The sequence below is a fragment of the Jaculus jaculus genome, chromosome 3 (genome assembly GCF_020740685.1).
Source record: "Jaculus jaculus isolate mJacJac1 chromosome 3, mJacJac1.mat.Y.cur, whole genome shotgun sequence".
NCBI lineage: Eukaryota > Metazoa > Chordata > Mammalia > Rodentia > Dipodidae > Jaculus > Jaculus jaculus.
Window position 1 is genome coordinate 66,636,332 of NC_059104.1, and position 24,845 is coordinate 66,661,176.

General features: G+C 42.4%; 1 protein-coding gene across 5 annotated transcripts in view; it reads left to right on the forward strand.

The window, feature by feature from the left end:
* Window positions 1-24,845, forward strand: part of Lrch1 (leucine rich repeats and calponin homology domain containing 1) — a 211,796-nt gene that overhangs the window by 35,980 nt on the left and 150,971 nt on the right. The window contains exon 1 of one of the 5 annotated variants that reach the window (XM_045145363.1): window positions 1,083-1,100. The exons of the other annotated variants lie outside the window; for them this stretch is intronic. Coding sequence (XP_045001298.1) covers window positions 1,097-1,100 — 4 coding nt within the window. The 5' untranslated portion in view covers window positions 1,083-1,096. Of the gene's footprint in view, window positions 1-1,082; window positions 1,101-24,845 lie in introns of those variants that run through there. 5 annotated transcript variants of the gene reach the window in all.

Here is a 24,845-nt window from a genome sequence, read left to right on the forward strand (position 1 = left end):
CCAGCCCACAAGTTTCTTTTTTAAAAAAAAATTATTTATTTATTTGAAAGTGGGAGGGAGAGATTGAGAATGAGTAGGCACGTCAAGGCTTCCAGCACTGCAAACAAACTCCACATGCATGCGCCACCTTGTGCATCTCGCTTATGCATGTCCTGGGGAATTGAACCAAGGTTCTTTGGCTTTGCAGGCAAGCGCCTTAACTGTTAAGCCATCTTTCCAGCCACTACAAGTTTCTTGAGTTGTAATGACTCCAGGCGCTGTCTTTCTCATTTCCATTATCTTGATTCTAGAGAAGACTTAGGGATGGCCTCCAGAGCTGTCTTTGTTCATGACTGTGAGTACAGGGCACCTTTTCTTCATCTAGTGGAAAGATAGGTTCCTTGAAAGAAAATACTGTTTCTTACTGCATTTGTGCCTTGTGCAAGGGCCCAACAGGTTGCACTACCAATGGAATGTGTAACAGTACTACTAAAAGAGTGCCGGGGCTTGGGAATTGCTTCTTGGCACTGATGAACTAAGACAAGTTGGGAGCGTTTCAGGACACTGCTGGCAACGGTTCTGTATGAGAGCAATACTGCAGAAGTGGAAGGAAAGAATTAGCAAAGCTATGAGGCATATGATGCATATCTGAGAGGAGGTACACAACCAGAGAAAAATTGATTGTCCTGAATGAGTCTCTTTAAGTGTTTTTTTTTTTTTTTTTTACAATTATGACTACTTAGGAATTAGAGTCAATTTTCATAAGAGCTGCCTGTTTGTAATAAACTTGTGTAGAGGGGTATCAGTGAATGCCACTTGTAGTTTTGGTAAAAAGTTGAGGTGATCCTACCTTATTATTGACAGTGGATGTGATACAAACTTAAATTTATCATCTTAGCCTGTTCAAACATCTATGAGAAACAGTAAAAATACATACATCACTATGGAATGTGTGAAATTACTAATCTTTCTGCTTTCTTTGTAATTCCTAGGGTTTCCATTTCATTTTGAGATGACAGGGCAGCTATAGGATGGTGGGGTGTGGCTTCTTAGCATTATGAGGATCTTTAAATATGACTTAATGTGCAAAAGTCAGAGGAATATACAGTTCTTCCTAATGGGTAAGTCCAGCCATGCATCTCTGGTAGAATTTTAAATGCTGAGTTATTTGATCTTTCCTGAATGACTTATCTTGGAGTCATTTGCATTTACAACATGTTGTACACCGAAGCATGAAAACTGAACCACACATTTTCACTACCATCTGAAGTTGTAAAGTACTTTTTATTTACATAGTAAATCTGGGAGAGATTTTATCTGCGACAGTAGAAAACCGTACAGATCTGTGATACTGAAAGTGGTAGCATTTTTCAGAGATAAATAAGTAACCTATTTGTTTGATTAAATGTCTTTGTTAGTTACTTTCCTTGTTCATTCTTTTCCTTATAGGTATACTTTCTTTGGGCCCCAGTAGCATTTTCCTCTTCCCTATCTGTATATTATTTTTAAAAAGTCTCAGAGAAATTGAAAGAATAGTATATTTTGCTCACACATGCATCTACTAATTAGATTAATTGGTAACACTGTGTTGCACTTTCATATATTTCTGAGGGACAGATGGGTTCCTGCAACCTCCCGCTGTCCTCTTTTTGCATACTAGGGATTGAACCTAGGGACTCAGCTTACTGGGCGAGTGCTATACAACTGAACTGTATCCCCAGTCCTAAATTGTTGGCCATATATGTCCTAAAAATACAGGCATTGAAGAAGTAGTTATGTTGTCCTTGCAGAGAACTTCGGGATCTTCTTACTGATGGGGAAGTAGAGAAGGCAGCCCTTGCACATTTCTGACCAGAGCCTGTTTCTTATTTTAAAAGACCTAAACTAAGGGCTGACCTTGCTGGGTCTGTCTGCACATTTGATCCTATTTTTTCTTTGGCTGTCCTTGGTCATGAATGTGTTTCACTAATGTTGCTTCCCACAGTGTGACAACGATCTCATATCTCTGGTCTTGCCCAGTAGTTGACGGGTAGGGGAAGGGGGAGGGTATTACTTCTGTTATTTCTCGAAGCCCAAAATAAATCAATGTAACCACAGGCTAATTTAGTTTATGTAGCACTTTTTTCTTAAATTTGATAGGGACAGGAATTTTCTGGTCCTAAACTGAATTGCCTCTGCTTGGTAGGTGAGTGTATTCTCACATACTAGACAGATTTCTCTTACTGATTGGCTTGTAAGTGAAGGGGAAGAGATGGGTCTTTATGTCTGTGAAAGTCTTTTATTTTCTCTTTTGGTTTCCCCTTTGAGGAGTTGAGGTGTGTCTTCTGTTATCCTAGCTTCACATTGCCTGTGTCATTTTTTTACTTGTCTTTTAAATTTTTTTTTTTTGAGGCAGGGTCTCACTGTAGCTCAGGCTGACCTGGAATTCACTATGTAGTCTCAGGGTGGCCTCGAACTCACAGCGATCCTCCTACCTCTGTCACCCAAGTGCTGGAATTAAAGGCATGCACTACCACGCCTGGCTTAATTTTTAATTTTGGCAAACACTTATAGGTTCCTTTGCATTCTAAAGAGTTTCTGATTGCATGTAGACAAAGTCCCTTTCTGCCCGGACATTTTGTTTGCACTGTGGCCTTGAATTGTTCAGTAAGGATACTTTTCTATTTGCCATACAACGAACTCAGCCTAAACTTTGCTATAAATGGCAAAGTTACTGAATTGCCTTGGCTACATGCCAAATGCTGGAAATAATTTTAGAGTATTAAAAACACAGCTCTCATATGAAAATATTTATTTTAGGAGCCCTTGGTAGGCATTTATGTATGCTAGTTATTTTCATAATGAATTAGTTCCCTTCTTCAATTAGATGAACAAACTTATATGAATATCTAATTTGTTGGAATGAAAGTGATTCTGGTCAGCAGACATCATCATGACTTCCTTATGGAAAACATATAATACAATGTATACTTTCATCAGATTTGAAGAAAAAACACTTTTTTTTGAAAGTGATACATAGGAAAGACAGCTCATGGCATTCACTTTCAGTCAAGAGTTCCAGGCTAGTGACCACCAACCCCTTTTCCCAATGAAATTAAGAGGATGGAAAACAAAGTGTTATTATATATGTGTAAAAGCGTTACACAGAAGCCTAACTCTAAAAACAGGTCAGCCTGGGCTAGAGTGAGACCCTACCTTGAAAAACAAAAAATTAATTTAAAATGGGGCTGGTGGTATAGCCCAGTGGTAACATGTCACCTCTGCAACCTCAAGGACCTGAGTTCAGATCCTCAGTATGCACATAAAAATCTTGATTGTGGTGGTGTGTGGCTGTAGTCTCAGGAATGGGATGTAGACATAGAAGTTTGCTAGCTGCCGAGTCTAGTCAAATTAGTGAGCTTTAGGTTCAGTGAGAGACCCTGTTTCAAAAAATAATGTGAAGAACCACTGAGGAAAACTCTCTCAACAGATACCTCTGGCCTTTCTGCACAGACACACATGTGTTTAGCTGCACACACACACCCCTCCACATATAAGTTGCACATGCATGCCCATACATCACATGCATAAACACATGCAAAAAACAGTATAAAAATGAGTCGTGATTTCATACTTTCAGACTGGTAAGCCTTTTTAGAGTTCTTGCACCTTGAAGGAGCCCCAGAAGGCCCCTGGCCTTCGGACTAGCAAGACTCCATCCCTTGTGGAAAGGCAGATGTACCTGAAATCAGTAATAGTGTTTTGAGTAAATGAAGGAAGCCAGGGGATTGGAGCCTGATCATGGTCTTTCATTCTCCTTCCACACTAAAAAGTAGTTCTATTTTGTAATGGAAAATATTCAGTTGGCAAAAGGAGAGGAGCTCAATCATCTATTTTCAGAGTATTTGCCATGGAGCCTTTGAACTTGTCATGGAACTGGGTGAAATAATTGCCCTGGTTTGCAAGGCTTCCTTAGGATCATATGGTTATAGAATCAGGAATAGAATTCTGTCGGAAGAGGCAAAACTTTGCACTCATCAGACATTGTGCGCTTCCTAGTTGTGAATGTATCAGTGAATGCGAGGGCCCGCCTTTACCCTGTAGTGCATAGCAGAGTAGATTATCTGTGTGTATGGAGAGGTGTATGTTATGTGTGGACACGGGTGCACATGTGATATGGCATGCATGTGGAATTCAAAGGACAGCCTCAGATGTCAGTTCCTTGTTCACTTTATTTGAGACAGGGTCTTTTCGTTTTGTGTGTGTTTTTGTTTGCTGACTGGCCCATGTGCTTCTGGGAATTCTCCCATTTCTCTGTGGAATGTACTTTTAAAATATTTTGTCAATTTATTTGTTAGAGAGGAAGGGAAAATGGGCATACCAGGGTGTCTAGCCACTGCAAACCAACTCCAGATGCATGTGCCACCTTGTGCATCTGGTCCATGTGGGTGTTGGGGAATCAAACCTGGGTCTCTAGGCTTTGCAGGCAAGCGCCTTAACCACTAAGCAATCTCTCAAGCCCAAGAGTAGATTTTTAAAGCACATGCATTAACAGAATGATGGACTGGATTATTACTATTTTTTTCCTGAAAACAGGAGCCTCTTTGCCAGCAGCGACTTTGTAATACTTGTGGTAGATCCCAATGAGGATGCCCCTGGGCTGGTTTTGTTGCCAGCTTCTGGATACCCTCTTCAAGGGCTGGAAAGAGCTAGAATTGATTGATGCTTGCTGTGTACTGTGGATGGTGTTAAGACCTTTGTGAGGAGACTGGGTTTTGTTCCCTGGCTTTCTGGGTAAATGATGTTGAGTCTTGGTGACCTGGATAACTTCTCTAAGTTCTTGAGGTTGTCATGTGATGCTGCCATCTGTGACCTGGCCCTGTCTGGCTTGATTGGGTCACATTTCTTTCATTTTGCATTTGTGGAAGAGATGTGGGCCAGGATTTGGTTTATGGCTTCCATGATATGTAGATTTTCTCCACTTAAAGCCCCCTCTCCGCCTCTACTCCTGTTTCCATTCTGCTCCAGGGAGACCACTCAAATCCTCTTGTCCCTTCAAGACACAGTTCTCTCTGCTTGTTCCTCAGTATACCCTTTCCTGATTCTCCAAACTGAAAGACTGTCCTTTGCATTGCTAAACTTGTATCTCGGGCTCTCTTAAACCTTAAGGAAATAAAGACCTCAAATCATTGAAAAATGCTAAACAGTGTGACATTCCACTTATTTAATACAAGTTTCATCAGTGTATTTGATAAAACTTGAAACAAGAATGCTTTTCCTTAATTTTAATTTCAAAAAAGTTTTGTCTTCCCAAGACATTGCTCGAGCATATTAGATGAATGTAGCCATCTGGAGGTCACCATGCTTCAGATACTTCTGGAAAGCCCCATGGTTAATGGTGCTCTTGGTCTTGCTGGAGAGTAAGCACTTACCACAAAGCCTTCCTAGTCACTGCACTTGGTTTGGTTTTCATGCAGTGCTGAGGGTGGAACACAGGGTCTCTAGCATGCCAGGTAAGTGCTCTCCCACTGAGCCACACCTCAGCATGACTCAGTGGATTTTAGAGCAGGGACAGCCAGGGTGACTTTTTATCTAGGTACACCATCATCTTCAGATACATGAGGTCACTTTCAGAGTAAATTGTTCTATGGGTGCTTTGAGTGGCTGCCCCGTAAATTGTTGTCAGTGATGGAGAAACTTGTAGCACTCCAGTTCAGTTGTGTGCCCTGCCTGGGGAGAGGTCCAGAGGTGGCTCCGTACTACCTCTCTATCACTTCCAGGGAGACTGTCAGTCTCTGTCAGTTGGTCTCACTGAGTTCTTAGCTCACCGTGATCCAAATTTGTATTTTTTTTGTTGTTGTTGGAGTTTTGGTTGTTTTCCCCCAACTAACAGTATAGAAAAAACACTGGATTTTTTTGTTACATATTTTTCTTTATCATGAATCTTTCCTTTATAAAGCTAATTTAAATTTGATATAATGTGAAAACCATTATGGATTAGTCATTATAACTTTAACACAAAGATTCAAGATGACATGTCAATGTAAACACTAGAGAGTTTTAAGGTTGGTATATCTGTAGTTCACCCATTTCATTCTTACAGCTACATGAGGTTGTAGTTATTATTGTCCTCATTGAAGAACAGAGACTTCAAGAAACTTGCCCAAGATCACACATCTGCTAAGTGCCAGAGGTAGAACTTAAGCTCAGGCAGTCTGACTCCAGAAAACAAGTTAGCATGTTCATTGTCTTTTCATTTCTCATCTACATTCTGTCTGGCTCTTGATCCCTTTTGAGCTAACGAAAAATGCATAATTAAAAGTTAGCCACAAGTATACATAGACTATAGTAAATTTTTCAGTTCATGGAAAATTGCTCAAAAATATATTTGTTGATGATTTTAATAGTGTCACTATAAGCAGATGTGGAGTCCTTGTTTATTTTTATTTTTATTTATTTATTTGAGAGTGCCAGTGACAGAGAAGGAGGCAGGTAGAGAGAGCGAGAGAGAGAGTGTGTGTGTGAGAGATAGAATGGGCATGCCAGGGCCTCCAGCCACTGCAAATGAACTCCAGATGTGTGCACCCCCTTGTGCATCTGGCTAACCTGGGTCCTGGGGAATCAAGCCTAGAACTAGGGTCCTTAGGCTTCATAGGCAAGTGCTTAACTGCTAAGCTATCTCTCCAGCCACCTTGTTTTATTTTTAAAAAGTATTTTTATTTATTTATTTATCTAAGAGAGAAGGGAGAGAAAGAGAAAGGGAGGGAGGGAGGGAGGGAAGTAGATAAAGAGTGGGTGTGTGAGGGCCTCCACCCACTCCAAACAAACTCCAGACACATGTACCCTTTTGTGCATCTGGCTTATGTGGGTACTGGGAAATTGAACCTGGGTCCTTAGGTTTCACAGGCTGGTGGCTTTGCCAAACTAGCCATCTCTTCAGCCCCTCTTTTTTATTTTGTATTTCTCCCTCCCCCCCCCCCTCTCTCTCTCTCTCTCTCTCTCTCTCTCTCTCTCTGTGTGTGTGTGTGTGTGTGTGTGTGTGTGTGTGTGTGTGAGAGAGAGAGAGAGAGAGAGAGAGAGAGAAACAGAGAGAGGGAGGGAAGGAGGGATTGTAGGCTCATGCGTGCTATAGCATACGTGTGGAGGTCAGAGGACAACTTTTGGGTGTCAATGTTAGCCTTCTACCTGATTTGAGGCAGGGTGTTTCATTGTTCATTCAGGAAAATTCCCTGGCTCTTCCTCTCACTTCACTGTAGTCATTTTGGGATTATAGAGGTCCAGCATGGCTTCTGGCTTTCACATGGGGTCTGAAGTTCCTAGTTCAGGTACTCGTATGTGTACAGAAAGTGCTTTATCCACTGAGGCACCTCCCTAGCCCTGAATCCTTGTTTTCAGTGTTTCTTTTTTTATTTTTATTTTGTTTATTTATTTGCAAGGAGAGAGGGAGGGAGGGAGGGAGGAAGAGAGAGAGAGGGAATATGAATGGTCATGCCAGGGGCTCTAGGCACTGCAAATGAACTCCAGACACATGTGCCCCTTGTGCATCTGGCTTATGTGGGTCCTGGGGATTTGATCCTGGGTCCTTTGGCTTTGCAGGCAAATGCCTTAACTGCTAAACCATCCCTCCAGGCCTGAATCCTTGTTTTCTGATGAGTGCTATGACACAAAGAAAACTTGAGAGAAAGGATCCTTGCATAGTACTGACGTGATTTCCTAGTCTCTGTGGAGAAGTAAAGTCTCTGGCCTCAACTCCTTATTGAATGTGCCAATGTCACTGATACTGCCTATGGCTAAACAGACTACTCAGGGCCACTTCTGGGTACCAGTGCCCTTGGCTCCCCTGGAGGAAAGGTGACTTCACCTGTAAATTTACAGCCTTTCCTACTTAAAAAAAGTGCAGATACCTCCCCATGGAGGATAAAGGCTGAAAGAGGTGTCAGTAACAAAGCCGTTCTTGGAAACCCAAGTTGACTATAGTTTATATGACTACAATCTGAACCTGTAAAGAAAGCCTCTTCAATGGATTTAACCCCAGCCATGTTCACCCTGCTTTAGTATTGCTGCTGTACTTCTCTCCATTTTCTCAGGCTCTTGCTTGTTCTCCTGCATTTCTTTGGATCTACTCTTTGATTAATTATCATATCTGCCCTGGTAACTTCATTTTTATCTATTTAATATTTTGCATGTGTATATATGAGTGCTCTGTATGCATATGTGTATGTATATTTGTATGTGTCTGAGCACATGTGTGCATGCAGGTGTGTGTGCCTACATGGGGAGGCCAGAGGATGATTCTCATGATATTTTTTTTTTATACTCATGATTTTTTGAGACAGGATATGTCAGTAAACTTGGAACTAATTAATTCATCTCCATTAGCTTTTCAGAAGGTCACAGGGATCTTCCTGTCTGTCTCCTCAGTGCCAGGAGTACAGGAATGTGCTGCTACCCTCTGCTTTTATGTGGGTGCTGGTATCTAGGACTCAGGTCCTCATGCTTGCACAGCAAGCACTTTGCCCACAGAGCCATCTCTTAGCCTTTGTCCTGGTCACTTCAGGTTTAATATTGTGCCATTTATGGTCATTTGTAGTTGTGTATTTGTCTCTCCCAACACCATCCAGAGCACTGCTCCTTTGTGGCCGGCAGGAATAGATGAAGGGAAGCTTTTCTTTTACTTATGGGCCCAGAGCCAGCTTTGGGAGAGATGGTAGCTTCCCTGGTTCTGCTTGTGAGACTGTCTGTGCTGCATGCTGGGCCATGTGTCAGGCTGACTTTCTTAAGACTGCATGTCACACCTGCTCCAGACCATGTTCATATTCTCCTCCAAGTGCTATCTTCCCCTGGGCACCTTCAGGCAAAGAAGGATAGCAACTGTGGCACCATTTTATGTTCATGTCAGCATTTTCATTTAGGGCTTGAAATGGATGTAAATTAACCTTTGTAGCTTTCCTAGGTTTATTACTGACATCTGTTCCCCCAGAGTGTATCCAGCTGGGGCCAAAGCCACATTTGCGCTTCTAATTCCCACCTACCTTTTTAAGTGTAATTTTAGACACTGTTTATTTTTAATGTGAGCTCAGAAGAGAAGATGGGTTCCAGCTATGACTCAGTGTGAGTTCCAATGTCATAATTGTACGTTTTTGGAGCATTTGCACCTGACAGGAATAGACCCAAGGAAACAGAAAGAACAGGAAAGGCCCTAAGCTCAGACAGGGAATTTTGTTGCTGACTGGTGCTGAGTGAAATTCGCCACATGCACTCCAAATTATGGTCAGCCCAACATTTTTCTTTGAATAGTCTGTGTAGTAAAGGAATATTATATTTGGGAAAGTGACAAGGAATGGCAAATGTAGCTGGGTATAGTTGCTCAGTCCTGCAGTCCCAGTGTTTGGAACACTGAGGCAGGAGGATCACTATCAGTTCCAGACCATTCCTGGGCACATGGTAAGCTCCAGGCCAGCCTGGAGTACTGAGTGAAACCTTGTGTTTAAAAAAATAAATAAGGGCTGGAGAGATGGATTAGTGGTTGAGGAACTTGCCTATAAAGCCTAAGAACCCAGGTTCAATTCCCCAGGACCCATGTAAGCTAGACGCACAACGTGGCACATGCATCTTGAGTTCATTTGCAGCAGTTGGAAGTACTGGTGGCTAGAGGCCCTGGTGTACCCATTCTCTCTCTCTCTTAAATAAATAAATGTTTTAAAAATAAATAAATAAAAAATGAACATATTAGTGAGAACTTTAATAAAAATTTAAAAGCCTTTTTAGTTACAGTGCCAAGAAGACTTTACAAATAATGCATTTGGAGATTTACAAAAGCAGATGTTTTTAAGAGCTTGGTTCTTATTTTAGCTTTGCAGAAAGGGTAAGGAACTGGTTATGGTGGGGAGAAGGTGACAGAGTCCTTGGGCTGGGATGTGCTCAGAGGTAGAACACTTGCCTAGCATGCTTGAACTCTAAAGTTTGATCCTTAGCACACAAATATAAAGTTCCTTCCATTGAAAGAGTATAGGGCTGTTGAAGTTTGAACTTTTCATGAAGCACTGAAGACATAAAGTGAGCCAAATGAACTCCTGGACCCTGGTCCTGTGATCCTGAGCATTTGGTACTTCAAGGAGGCAGCTCAGATCAATTGTAAATTCCAGTGTCTTCTTTTAGGAGTTAAAAAAAAAAATTACCTCCCCACCCCCCACATATATCCATTATTTTGCCAGGATCCCATGTTGGTGGCAGTATGCTTGCCATCTGCTTCAATTTTTCTGATAAAAACACACTTGATGTTGCTATGAATGGCACATTGGAACACACTGTACATTTCTTAGATGTTGGATTTTCATCTTAAGTATGTATATGAAGCTAAGATGGAGGTCTCCGAACAGAGATTTCTTGGTTAGGCTATGAAAAAATGTCACTGAGTTTTTAATAGAAGTTGCATTCAGATAGTGCTGAAGCCATGAATAAACAAAGGGGATGATTTTGAGGAAGCTTCTAGAAGCTGCAAGAGATTCTTTTGAGGATATAGGAGTGGCTTGTTATTGGACCAAAGTCACAAACACTGTCTGCAGAGGCCAGTCAACACTGCTAGGTCCATAGATAGCATTTGGCAATTTGCTCAGACTTGGCCTGCTAAAGTGAGGGGTGTGAGGGAGAATTCTCACTTCCCATCAGACAGTGCCTGATGCATAGTGTATGCTGCTCAGCCACCTTTTCAGAGGCCCTGCCGATAGATTTAAGTGGGTTTTATGTTCATTACTATACATGTAGGCATAAGTCTGTCAGTCAATATAGTTGGTTCTCAGTATTCAAAAGTTCTGACTTTATGAATTTGGTCACTTACTAGAGTTTGGAACCACCGAGCAGTATATGAGCTTTTATGGTCATTGGTGGTTGATGGATATGTACGGAACACCAAAATGTTTGAGTAGTTGAAGATGCCTGTGCCCAGTTGAGACTGCACGAGGCAGCACTCTGCCATACCTGTCTCCATACTGTGAGTTGCAGCCTACTAGCACTGCAGTGTTTTGCATTTTTGTGTATTTATTGGTATTTCACTGTTGAGGATGGCTCCAACTCTAGGACTGCTGTTTGTCTAATATTTCTAAGGACCAAAAGGTTTGGATGTATCTTACAGAGAAATATATATAAAAGCTTTCTTTCAGGCCGCAGAGATAGGTCAGTCAATAAAGTCCTTGTGAGGGGGCTGGAGACATGGTTTAGTGGTTAAGGAGCTTGCCTGCAAAGCCTAAGGACCCATGTTTGATCTCTCTTCAGGTCCCACATAAGCCAGTTGTACAAAGGTGAAGCAAATGCAAGGTTGCACATGCACATTAGGTGGCGCAAGAGTCTGGTGTTTGATTACAGTGGCTGAGGCCCTGGTGTGCCAATATTCTCTCTGTCTCTCTCTTAAAAAAATTTTAAAAAGTGCTTGTTAGGCAAGTGTGATTACCTAAGTACAGATCCCAGAACCCACATTTGGGCTTTCTTTAAGTATAAGAGATGAGACGGGTGTGGTGGCGCATGCCTTTAATCCCAGCACTTGGGAGGCAGAGGTAGGAGGATCACCGTGAGTTCAAGGCCACCCTGAGACTACATAGTGAATTCCAGGACAGCCTGGGCTAGAGTGAGACCCTGCCTCGAAAAAAAAAAAAAGTATGAGAGATGTTGTTATTGGCTTACCCAATGCTCACCAACTAGCACTGTGTTAAAAGGGGTATTTTTAAACAGACACACATGAACCAAGGTTATATATTGATTAGTTAAGGAAAATGTTGCGATAAGGGCTTGTAGGAACCTAACTCCGAATATTTAGGAATGAAGGTTTGGTGTTTGCTAGATCATTGTTCAGGGAACAGAACTATCACCATCAATAGCAAGCAACCCTGTTTTGGGAGATGGCTCTCTTTCCATTCTGTTCCATTTGACCAAGGTGGGAAAGCATGTGAGATCATGCAGTTTCTTAAAACCATGTCAGAATTGGTATGTGTCATGCAAGTATGGTTGTGTTGTTTAGTTGGATTAGGAACTCAAAATGACATTCGAGCTTAACCTCGGAGGCGTCTTCAGAGGAAATCAGTATATGGTTCACTCCGCCCCAGAAGTCTTGTTATTTATTTATTTTTTAATCAGCACACATGGGCTCTTTTGAGAAGTACAGATAAGTTTCCTCTGGCTTTCTGCAGCTTAGGAAATGTATAATGTAAAAACTTCCCTGGGAACTAGCTGTCTGCAGGGAGGAGATCCATGCAGATTTGAATGGATAATATTCTAACCTTATAGGAAAAAAAAATCTTAGTTCAGGAAGAAGTTGAGTTAAAGTACCTAATCTTGAAAAAAAAAGGTGGGGGGGAGTGAAATCATTTACCTTTCTTTATTTCATAACCCTTGTTCTTCTTCTGTTTTACTACTTAAAAGAAGAAAAAGGACAGAAACAAACCAGCCCTGTTCTGTTTTAAGGAAATGGTTTCAAGGTTATTAGTTAGACAATGAATTAAAGAGGCAGGATTTCCTAGGGCTTTCTGTAGGGGAAGTGAGACCTGCCTTAAAGCCTGGGTTCAGTCTCCCAAGCCCTTGGAAAGGTGCTCACTATTTCTAGAACCATAGATAATACTGTGGTGCATAAAACCCTCAAGATTTAAACACCCATGTATGAGTGCACGTGCGTGCCCATGTGTTTGTGTGTGTGTGTTTGTGTATGTATGTATTTATATATTATTGTGGTAAAATATGTGTAAAACATACCATATTAACCATTTTAAATAAAGCAGAATGACATACATTCACAGTGCTATGTAAACCATCTTCCTTAATTTTTTTCCTCTTGCAAAACTAAAACTGTCTTTAGTAAGCAACAACTCTATTTCTCCTACCCTAATCCATTACTCCTACCATTCTGTTTTTTGTTGCTATGATTTTCACTAGTTTGCGTACTTTATACACAAGCAATAAGTGTGGGAGATTTTGTCATTGAATTATTTAATTTGCTGTGTCTGCTCAGTCATGTTGTAGCATGTCAGAAGACCTTCTGTTTACAGGGTAAATAATGTTCCTTTTCATGACTCTGTCACGTTGATTCTGTTGACCCTTCTGTTGATGAAGGATTGGACTGCTTCCACCTTTTGGCTATAGGGATAATGTTGTTGTGAACACAGGCTGGCGAATATCACTTTTGAGACCCTACATTCAATACTTTTTTGATCTGTGCCAAGAAGCAGAATTGCTAAGTAATATAGCTGAAATATTCAATGATTTGAGGAAATGCCAGGCATTCTTCCCTAGCAGCTTCAAAACTTTTTACTACTACCCAAGTAAAGCACTGCAGCACAGGGATCCCATGTCTCCACAGTACAGCACTGCAGCACAGGGATCCCATGTCCCCACCCTACAGCACTGCAGCACAGGGATCCCATGTCTCCACAGTACAGCACTGCAGCACAGGGCTCCCATGTCTCCACACTACAGCACTGCAGCACAGGGATCCCATGTCTCCACAGTACAGCACTGCAGCACAGGGATCCCATGTCTCCACACTACAGCACTGCAGCACAGGGATCCCATGTCTCCACACTACAGCACTGCAGCACAGGGATCCCATGTCTCCACACTACAGCACTGCAGCACAGGGATCCCATGCCTCCACACTACAGCACTGCAGCACAGGGATCCCATGACTCCACACTACAGCACTGCAGCACAGGGATCCCATGTCTCCACACTACAACACTGCAGCACAGGGATCCCATGTCTCCACAGTACAGCACTGCAGCACAGGGATCCCATGTCTCCACACTACAGCACTGCAGCACGGGGATCCCATGCCTCCACACTACAGCACTGCAGCACAGGGATCCCATGTCTCCACACTACAGCACTGCAGCACAGGGATCCCATGTCTCCACAGTACAGCACTGCAGCACAGGGATCCCATGACTCCACACTACAGCACTGCAGCACAGGGATCCCATGACTCCACACTACAGCACTGCAACACAGGGATCCCATGCCTCCACCCTACAGCACTGCAGCACAGGGATCCCATGTCTCCACACTGCAGCACTGCAGCACGGGGATCCCATGCCTCCACACTACAGCACTGCAGCACGGGGATCCCATGTCCCCACACTACAGCACTGCAGCACGGGGATCCCATGTCCCCACACTACAGCACTGCAGCACGGGGATCCCATGTCCCCACACTACAGCACTGCAGCACGGGGATCCCATGCCTCCACACTACAGCACTGCAGCACGGGGATCCCATGCCTCCACACTACAGCACTGCAGCACGGGGATCCCATGCCTCCACACTACAGCACTGCAGCACAGGGCTCCCATGTCTCCACACTGCAGCACTGCAGCACAGGGCTCCCATGTCTCCACACTGCAGCACTGCAGCACAGGGCTCCCATGTCTCCACACTGCAGCACTGCAGCACAGGGCTCCCATGCCTCCACACTGCAGCACTGCAGCACAGGGCTCCCATGCCTCCACAGTACAGCACTGCAGCACAGGGATCCCATGCCTCCACAGTACAGCACTGCAGCACAGGGATCCCATGCCTGCACACTACAGCACTGCAGCACAGGGATCCCATGTCTGCACACTACAGCACTGCAGCACAGGGATCTCATGTCTCCACACTGTAGCACTGCAACACAGGGATCTCATGTCTCCACACTACAGCACTGCAGCACAGGGATCCAGTTACTTTACCAGTATAGGACTGCAGCACACGGATCCAGTTCCTCCACCAGTATTTCACTGCACAGGCATCCCATTCCCCCATAGTACAGCTATGCTCAGGGATCCTGTTCCTCCACAGTACAGCAGTGCATGGTGATCATATTTTTCCTCAGCACTGTACTGCATTAGGATCCCATCCAGCATAGTGCAGTGCAGTGCAGCACAGTTTCTTCATAGTTTTCATAATTTTGTTCTCACTTGTTGTGTTTGTTTTTGTAAGTATTTGTCTGATGGTTTCACCTAAATAATTGTGTTGAACAACAAGTTCTCAACAAGAAATTTTAGCCAGGCTGGAAAGATGACTTACTGATCAGGCACTTGCCTGCAAATCCAAAGGATCTCGGTTCGATTCCCCAGGACCCATGTAAGCCACATGCACAAGGGGGTGCATGCATCTGGAGTTTCATTGCAGTGGCTGGAAGCCCTGGCATGCCCATTCTCTCCCTCTCGCTCTCTGTCTCCCCACCTCAAATAAATGAAAACAAATTTTTTAAAAAAGAAATTTTAGCTGTCTGTGATCACATTTTGATTTGTGCTCACATTACCATTCAGGGTCTCTTTCTAGATCAGGCCCACCTGGAAACTTACTTTTTGATCATCCTATCTTTGTAATACTCACTGTGAGTACAGTGATCCTCCTACTTCATCCACACGAGTGCTGGGATGAAAGTATACTACATTTGACTTAGGAGCTTTCCAAAAATATTTTTATTCATTTATTTGCAAAGAGGGGGAGGAGAGGGAGAGAGAATGAATGAATATGAGCGTACCAGGACCTCTAGCTACTGAAAACCATCTCCAGATGCATGCACTACTTTGTGTATCTGGCTCTACATGGGTACTGGCAAATTGAACCCAGGTCATTAGGCTTTGTACGCAAGTGCCTTAACTGTGGAGCCACCTCTCCAGCCCCAGAGTTTTTAATATTCTATGTTAAGTCCCTCAATTATGTAGGTTATAAACATAGCAGATCCACTTTATATTACATGATCTTAGGTCTATAGTGATGGCCTATGGCATCATTAATGTGCATGAAAATGTGACAGAGACAGTTAATGTTGTTAGGAAGATAAACAGTAGAACTGGAAAAGTTAGAAGATAAATCTAGTAGTTCGCATTCAGTATACTTTAGTGACTTCAAAACAAAATTATTTGTTTTACATATCTGAAAGTAACTATATATTATACGAATACTTTGGGTGACTGTGTTAGTGTTTTTAAAAAGTCAACAATCTGTTTCATTCCCCCATGCTTAAGGCAGTGGCTGTGGAGGTGCTTCTGTGCCAGCTTCCGTCCAGGCCCCTCACCTGTGTGGAGGTGCTTCCACGCCAGCTTCCGACCAGTCCTCTCACTGGCAGGTACTTTCTCTGCTCCCTGGACTTTTATACACATGGCTACATTGATATTTGTATTTCTAAGCACCTTTAGCATTTGGAAACTGTCATTCAAGCTATCTTTTGTTGTGGGCATGCCTTCTCCACAATTGCATTTGAGATGTTTTGGGTATTGTGCAGTATTTTCTCAACTATTTGCTTTCCACCAAGCTGAGAATTAGTAGTTGAGGTCAGATGGTGATCCATATGGTCCTTCCTCAGAAGGAAGTCTTTATCTTTATATGCTTTTGTTTGCCTTTCCTTGGGTCATGGTCATTACTGTACTTACTCAAAATTGAGTTATTTACCTAATCTGTTGTTGTCCAAGCTTCCAAATTATGACCTCTAGGAAGAAATACATGTTGAATTCTGATTACTTTTCTTTCTTCTTCCTCCTTCTCCTCTCTTTTTATCTCTCTCTCTCTCTCTCTCTCACACACACACACACACACACACACACACACCATCCCTCCCACCCTCCCTATGTATTTGGCACAAGATATGTACATATCTGTTTACTATCCATAAAATGCTGGTCCCCTCTCTTTTTTGAGACAGGGTCTGTAGCTTAGGTTGACCTCAAATTCACTATGAGTTGAGAATGAACTTGAACTTGTATTCCTCTTGTCTCCACCTCCTAAGTGCTGGCATTTTAAGTATGTACCACCCACTAGGCAGACACTCTACCCACTGAGCCATATTTCCACCCTCATTGTGAATTTTAACCAAAACTGAGCATTGGATGTAGACTTTTTCTGTTTGTAATTCTGGGGTGCTTGTAGAGGTTGAGGAAGGATGGTGAGACCTTCCTGGATTAGTCACCAGTGCCTGGGATGTCAAGTACATAACTTGGCCTGCCTGCTAGCATTAGCACCATTCTGCTTAACTTTGTAGTTGACATTCAACTACAGAACCCATGTTTTCATGGTTGCTGTATTATGCTTGGTTTTGTGACCTGGATCTTCCATCTTGTTCTGTTGTCACCAAGTCAGAGATTATGGATCCAGCCCCATTTTTCAAAAATATTTTATTTTTATGATTTGACAGGGTAGGGGAGAATGGGCATGCCAGGGCCTCCAGCCACTGCAAATGAACTCCAGATGCATGTGCCCCTTGTGCATCTGGCTAATGTGGGTCCTGGGGAATCGAACCTGGGTCCTTTGGCTTTGCAAGCAAATGCTTTTACCGCTAAGCCATTCCTCCATCCCAATCAAGCCCCATCTTAAAGGTGACTGCCTTGCATGTGGAAAAAGTCAGTTGTGGGCTGGAGAGATGGCTTAGCAGTTAAGGTGCTTGCCTGCAAAGCCAAAGGATCCAGGCTCAATTCCCCAGGACCTACGTGAACCAGATGCACAAGGTGGCATATGCATCTGGAGTTTGTTTGCAGTAGCTGGAGGCCCTGGTGCGCCCATTCTCTACTTCTTTCTCTCTCTCTGTCTCTCAAACACATAAGTAAAAATAAAATATCAAAAGAAAAAGTTGTTATCAGAATGAACCACTTAAGCTCTAGAAACCTCAGAGGTGTCAGGAAGACTGCATACATGTATAGCTGACTCAGAGCAATTAGGTTCACACTTAATGCAGCCTGAATTTTTGGACCTGGGAAGGTCTTTGGAGATGATCTAGTTTTGTTGTATAGCTGAGACTAGAGCGCCATAAGTGCTTTCCCTTAAATAGTTCATGCATCTTTCTGTTGAGTCATGATTGTCACTCTGAATGTATGTCATCCACCCTGAGCCAGGTGTCTGCTCAGAATGAAGAACATAGGTTTTTGATTACTCTTCACTAGGTTTGCATTACTTCTTTGTAGTTTACCATGCATGCAGTCAAGCAACCTATCTTCTGCAGACTTAGTGTTCCCATGAACATGAATAGAAGATTTTTGTATTTGCTTTTTAACTTAAAGGGAATTAGTGGGCATGAGATGATATGATAAACTTATGTGAAGTTCCTAGTGTAATGTCTGGAATCCAGAAGCTATCCAACAGGGATGCTTTAAACTAAATGGAGTGGTTGTATCCTCTATTCTGTGCACTATGAACATTTTATTAGAAGGCCAGGCTGAAATAATGCATAGTCATAGAGTTGTTGATTAAAAATCATTGCTCAGCACTTCTCCAGACAGACAATTATCTCATCAATTTAAATGCCTCCATTTTTTGGATCAATAGCTGTATTTTAGAGGTAGAATCTTTGCATTGTGTCTTTATCTGGTACCTCTGTTTTTCCTCTTGAAGTTTTCTGATGGGGGAACCCCTCTCTCCTTCTTTGTAGGCATGTGTGGTAGTTTGATGTCCTCCCATAGACTCAGGCATTACTAAAATTGAGTTTGCAGCTTTTGCCTCTAGCAAGCTGACTGTTACTACAGAGTGGGGGCATGTGTCATTTGGGGCGAACCAGAATTCCAGTGTTAGGTATGCAGAGTGAGCTCTGCTGGGTCCCTGTGCTTTAGTGCTTGCTGTTGGTGTGGTGCTGGCTATTTAGTGGTACATCTCTGCTCTTATCTGTGAAGAGGGGGGGCAGCTACTTCTGCCTGATACCAGTGGAACTTCCCCCAAGTCTGTAAGCTTCAAATAAACCTTCCTCCCACAAAATGTGTCTTATTTGGAGGTTCATCCCAGCAGTGTGGCCCTGTCTACAACAACATGCAATAGAGATGTGGGCTGTCTTCAGGTTACTCTTTTGGGTGTGGCTCTGTGTGTGGAGCCATGGGTGTGTCTGGTCACCGGGAACAACAAAGCCCTGCTTGGATCTGAGGTCCCAGGCAGCTTTCCAGTTTCCTCCTCCTGACCTTGACTCAAATCTTCCCTGAGGTCCACTGTCAGCCCCAGCCTCTATCAGCCTCCCTCCTTACACAACCCAGTCTGGTTTCCAAAGCTGATGTTTTGGAGGTGGTTTGTGTAAACAGAAAAGAATTTAGGGAGGAGCAGTTGGGTAACTAATTCAGTAATTAAGTGGAAATCTAGAAATCAGAGGCACTAATGCGGAAAGCAGTGAATTTAAAACTTAACACAATTTAAGGCCAATTGTATTAAAAAACCTTCTAGCATTGCTGTTTAAAACATGCTGTGTAAAATCACTTTTTAATCTTCCTTCACCTTTCTAACTGGATATTTTAATACAGAATTCTATAAAAAGAGGTCATTTCAAATAATGATGGTAAACACATTATTTCAATGATGCATCTTTTATTTTGTTGCAAAATCAGTACAGTCTTTGCTTCTTGCTGAACTTTAAAACAAATGCTCATTGTTTCTAACAGCCTTTTCTTCAGCAGCATTTTTTGTTTTGACAGTTAAATTTTCTTTTTGTACTATAACACATCTTGGAAGAATATAATGGGGGGAACATGCCAGATTTGGCAAGTAAAAAAAGAGACATCCATTTAAGTTGAATTTTATGTAAAGAGTGAAATTTTTGATAAAAGTAAGTATGAGTCATGCAATACTTGAGACATGCTAATCAAAGGTGTTCTTCAACTTACGATGAAATTTATGTCTAGATAAACCTATTGTGAGTTGAAAATAATGTCATATTGTTGAAAATGTTGCATTTGACAAATCCAACCATACTAATATCACCTAACTTAAATGTGCTCAGAACACTGACGTTAGCTTATAAATGGGCAAAATCACTTAACCCAGGACCCATTTTATGAGAAAGTACTAAGAATCACGTGTGACTTATTGAGTACTGGATTGTCACAAACAGAATGATTATGTAGGTATGCTTTCTCATTTTGAAGTAGAAAAATCATAAAAGACTGCCAGAGATTATGTGATATGTACCCTAAATTCAAATCAACCTGGGAGCCCTGTATTACCTGGCATTCCTCAGTGGGCCCTGGAGCAGGTGGAGGACTTGTTAGGTGGCTTCTTGTGGACGGCTGTCTTCCTGGGACCCTCCCAGGAGTCACTCAGAATAGGGTGAGGTGATGTCCCCAGGCACCAGGATAGCTTCATTGTGGACACAGTGGGGCAACCTCCAGGAAAATTTCACTCACCAGTTATGTTACTTTACTTCTCAGTTGTCTGCCCTTTCTCCCTGTGACACCAAGTAAGCCTGAAATTGTAGCCGGAGTAGTTGGTCTTCTCTCACCTTCTGATTTCCTTCAAGACTTATCCTTTCATCTTTTTTGTTGGGAGCAAAGGAAGTGAGTCATTTATCTTATTAGCACTGTTCACAAACTTTTCAACCTTTTTTATTCCAAGGACCCAGACAACGATTGGCCATGAAAGATCAGCAGCTGGCAGACTCACGTTGCGCTCTTGAGAGCAGAGAGCGTTCTCAGCCACAGCACTAGAGGCTGAGGGTGAGGCACAACACCTCAGATGTCCGCCGATGGGCAGGTGTGTCGTCGTGCTGCTCCCTCTGTGGAGCCAGGTGGGGTAGGCAGCAGGGTGGGAGTATCTGTTGTCTGAGCATACAGCCCACTTGAGAGATGTGTTGAAGTAATCTCTCTGATCCTTTTTGAGCTATTCTAACTGTTCTGAGGTCAAACATGTTTTCTCTGAGGAAAGTTGGACTGACATGAAATCCCACATGGCTGAAATTATCTCGGAGCCCCTTACAAACGGACCAAGACTTGGAAGGGTGCACCTTAGGTTTCAGTGTTTTCCTGGGCTGGGCTCCAACGCTTCCTGACTCTTGAACAATACTGTGGTTTTCCCCTGCTACTTCATGTATTTACTTTACAGAAGCCCTATGCCTTTTATCTGTTCATAGCCTCTTTGAAAACATACTTGTGTCCTGTAGGAGCAGAGGTTCATAACTTGTGGAGAATATTCTGTGTAGACTTTCCATGGTGTGCATGAACTGCAAATGAGGAATTTCTATCCTGGTCCTTCTTATTCTCTCACTTCCTTTAAAAAAAAGTAATCATAAACATGTGCTCTTTGCTCATGTGTCTGGAGACATTTTTGACTGGGTTTTCTGAATATGCTGATTGGGGAAGGTTGGATATTTCTTCATGAGATTAATTCCTTAAGGGAAGATTTGACTAGTTTTGACTTGTGTTCTTTTTTTAACATCCTACTTTCCTTTTTGTCTAAAATATTTCCAGAGGAGTTCTCCCCCAGCTGTTGAGTAAAACAGTTCAGTATGGTCAACCTTTCATACAACTGAAATTCAGACTAGTTGTTATGAGGTTTTGGGCCAGTTGTTTTTTTTTTGTTTTTTTTTTTTGTTGCTGTTGTTGGAAGAGGTTGTTGCTAGGGGTTGAACCCAGGGTCTTGCAATACTCTACCACTGAAGCTATACCCCAATCCACAGAAAGTTGCTATAATGTAATTTATCTTTTAAAACCTATGACTATGTATGACTCTATCTCTAGGAATACTGGTTATTATGTATAGTTTAATTTCTAGAACCCTGTGCTGCTAGGAGCATATAGAATTCTTGGCCCTGGTTTTACTCTGACTCCTGCATGGCAAGGCTACTGAGTGCATGGTAGATTCTAGAACATTTTACTCTATTTGCTTATTGTTACTTGTCACATTTTGCTACTTTCAGAGGCTATACATAATCACATGTTCTACCTTCGGCCTTGTGTGTACCCACAGGATATTAGTTCATGGAGATGCCAACTGATGCCACAGAGGCAAATATCAATGCAAGATTATTTTTACTTATCCTTTCCCAGAGAAGGGGACATACCAGTCTATGCAAAGCCATACAGAGAAGCTTCAGTTTGTGCCAGAAATAAGAGCAAAGGGCCAGGCCTGTCATTAGGTTTCCATGAGAGAACTAGTAGACCAGAGGAGCATTGTAGGATTAGTAGTTTGAATCATGTCAGTGGATCTAGGCTGTGTGCACCTTCTAGCTGTCTGTTGTCTGGCATTGGTGACTTGAAGCAAGGGAAATAATGGTGAGGTATGTGAGGGTCAGACAAGGAGGTTGCTCAGTGGAGGGAGGGGCTCTGGGTTGTAGGGCACATGGAAACCACTTTGACTGCCAGTTTAGCGCTATAATTATGAGGTGCCAAATAAACGCAGATCTGAGAAAACATAGGGACACATTCTCCTCTTAATTCATTGCATTTTACTTTGTAGTGAACCAAGAAATCATTTATCTAATCATGTTGGAAGATTTTAGATAGATAGATAGATAGATAGATAGATAGATAGATAGATAGATAGATAGATAGATAGATATTTGGTTTTTTGAAGTAGGGTCTCACTCTAGTCCAGGCTGACCTGGAATTCACTATGTAGTTTCAGGGTGGCCTTGAACCCATGGTGATCCTCCCACCTCTGCCTCCTGAGTGCTGGAATTAAAGGCATGTACCACCACACCCAGCAGAAGATGTATATTTTGTGTGTATTTTCTTTGTTGTCTGGAAGAGTGTGTTATTTTGTTAAGGGTGAGGTCTAGGGTAGATTTTTATTTTACTGTGTGGTTTTCCTGTGATTTTGGGTTTAAAACAAAGACCAGATATTTTCATAGCTCCTTTATTTGAAAGACTATGTGCATAACCAATGAGTATAAATAGATTCTCAGTGAGAACTTTCTTGCCCTGGGACCAACATTCATTTCTCCTTTTCTTTTCTTTGGACTTTTTGTGAGGTAGGATCTCTCTGTAGCCCAAGCTGACCCGAAATTCACTATGTAGTCTCAGGGTGACCTCATGGTGATCCTCCTACTTCTGGGATTGAAAGTGTGTGCTACCATACCCCACTTCATTTCTCTTTTTCTAATTACACAGGATCTGTAGGAAAATTCTACTTATGTATAAATGAAACCCAAATGCCCTCTTGCTGTGATGTCATTGTGTGAATGGCCACTCCTGACAGCCTCCTTCAGCTCTAACTTGGAAGTACCATTTTGTATTTCCCCTGCCTTTTGGGCGTTGTTTCCACTGTGTGCATTTTCTCCTTTAGACATAGCCCTTTGCTACTTTACACATTCTTCAGTGTCTGTGCTGAGTCATGTTGGCCCGGCAGGGGCTCAGATACAAATGTTTACTGGTGGTTGTCCCGCATGGCTTCCATTTCCATTGTTGCCTTTCCTGCCAGGTCTCACGTTTGTCCTGGTAGTTGAGGCTGCAAGATGAGCTGCTCCTGTGCCACCCGTGGTGATGCCTTCAGTTACGGTGCTGTGAGATGTTCTGTCAGACAAGCATGCTCAGCATTTCTGGGAATAATGAAGTAATTAATTAGTCTAGAGGTGGAGGTTCTGAGGCAGATCAGAGAGTGAAAAGTATTGAATCCACAAAACTTCAGTCTAACCATAGAGGCTGGGATCTGCTGGTAGGTGTCATGTGTCCCTAACGGTCATCCAGTTGTAGTGGGGGTTTGAGACAGAGAAAGGTGCCAGAAGTTAGAGTCCAGAGAACATTCACTTCTCCTGCTCCAAGTCTAGGGCCTCCTTAAGTGGACTTTAGTCAGAGGACAGAAGAGAGGTAGGGGCATGTTCCCAGGTCTCTGTAGATGTGGTACCCACCAACATAGAAGATGGCTCTCTCACTGTTATTTTCTTTGCTTGCCATGCAAGCATGAGGTTGTGAGAGGGCCTGGTTGGCTCTGAGTTTGATCTCAAACACCCATGAAGAAAGCTGGGCATAGTCATACACTCTATTCTTATGGAGAATGGAGAATAACTGCAGCCTATTGGTCAGTCTGACTGAAATTGGGAGCTTTTTTTAAAATGAGAGACTCATCTCTGAGAGATACACAGATCCGTGAAGGAGAAGGACACTTGATGTCCTCCTCTGGCCTCCACATGCATTCACATGGGGCTTGTGCATCTGTATACACATGTGCATACACTACACATACACACCACACCACACCTACCACACCTACCACTTATAGTATTTACAAAAAATGAGATACTGAGATGTTATAAGTATAAATTATGTTACATTTCAGAGATTTAGTATTTAATTTTTTTTTATCCATTTTGCAAGAGCAAGTGAGAGCCGGGGGGGGGGGGGGAGGGAGAGAGAATGGGCCATGCCAGGGCCTCCAGCCACTGCAAATGAACTCCAGATGTGTGCACCCTCTTGTGCATCTGGCTTATGTGGGTCTTGGAGAATCGAACCAGGATCCTTTGGCCTTGCAGGCAAACGCCTGAACCCCTAAGCCATCTATCAATCTCCAGCCCAAGATTTTGTATCTTAAAAGGAATGTAAAATAATTTTCAAATATTGATTTTATGTTGAGCATAATACTTTGAACATTATCAGATTAAATATGTTACCAAAATAAGTTTAAATTCTTAAAAATGTGGTTACTAGAAATTTTAAATTATGTAGGTGTCCAACATATTTTTATTATTGGGCATTGGTCTAAAGCTCACTGAGGCAAAGACAGAACACCATTTCCTGGTGCTGTGAGTTTGTGGCATTCTATATTAGGAGGCAAAGTTAAATCCTCTTCTAGTACTATAATGTTACCCTATTAAAAAATAAAACAAATCTGGTCCTTGCTGGGGTCTCAGTTTTCTTAAGCAAAGCAAAACTGATGTGTAGTTAAAAAGTGAATGAAAAGTTGTAAATGAAATGTTATCAGTTATACAACAAAGTAAACTAGATGAAGAATGCCTTATTTATTTATTACTTGTTAGATGTCAATGAAGATGTATCTATTTTATATAGTTATAAAGATATGAACACATTGTGACTACTTCTTTCTGTTGGAGTTGTAAATGCACATGAGCAATTAGGCATTGACACCTTGCCTGCTTCAGCTTCAGATGAAGTTCTTAGTGCTAGCGCTGTTGTTGAATGGATGCTGTGGAGAGATGGGGTTGCATGTATTGAGTTGAAATACAACT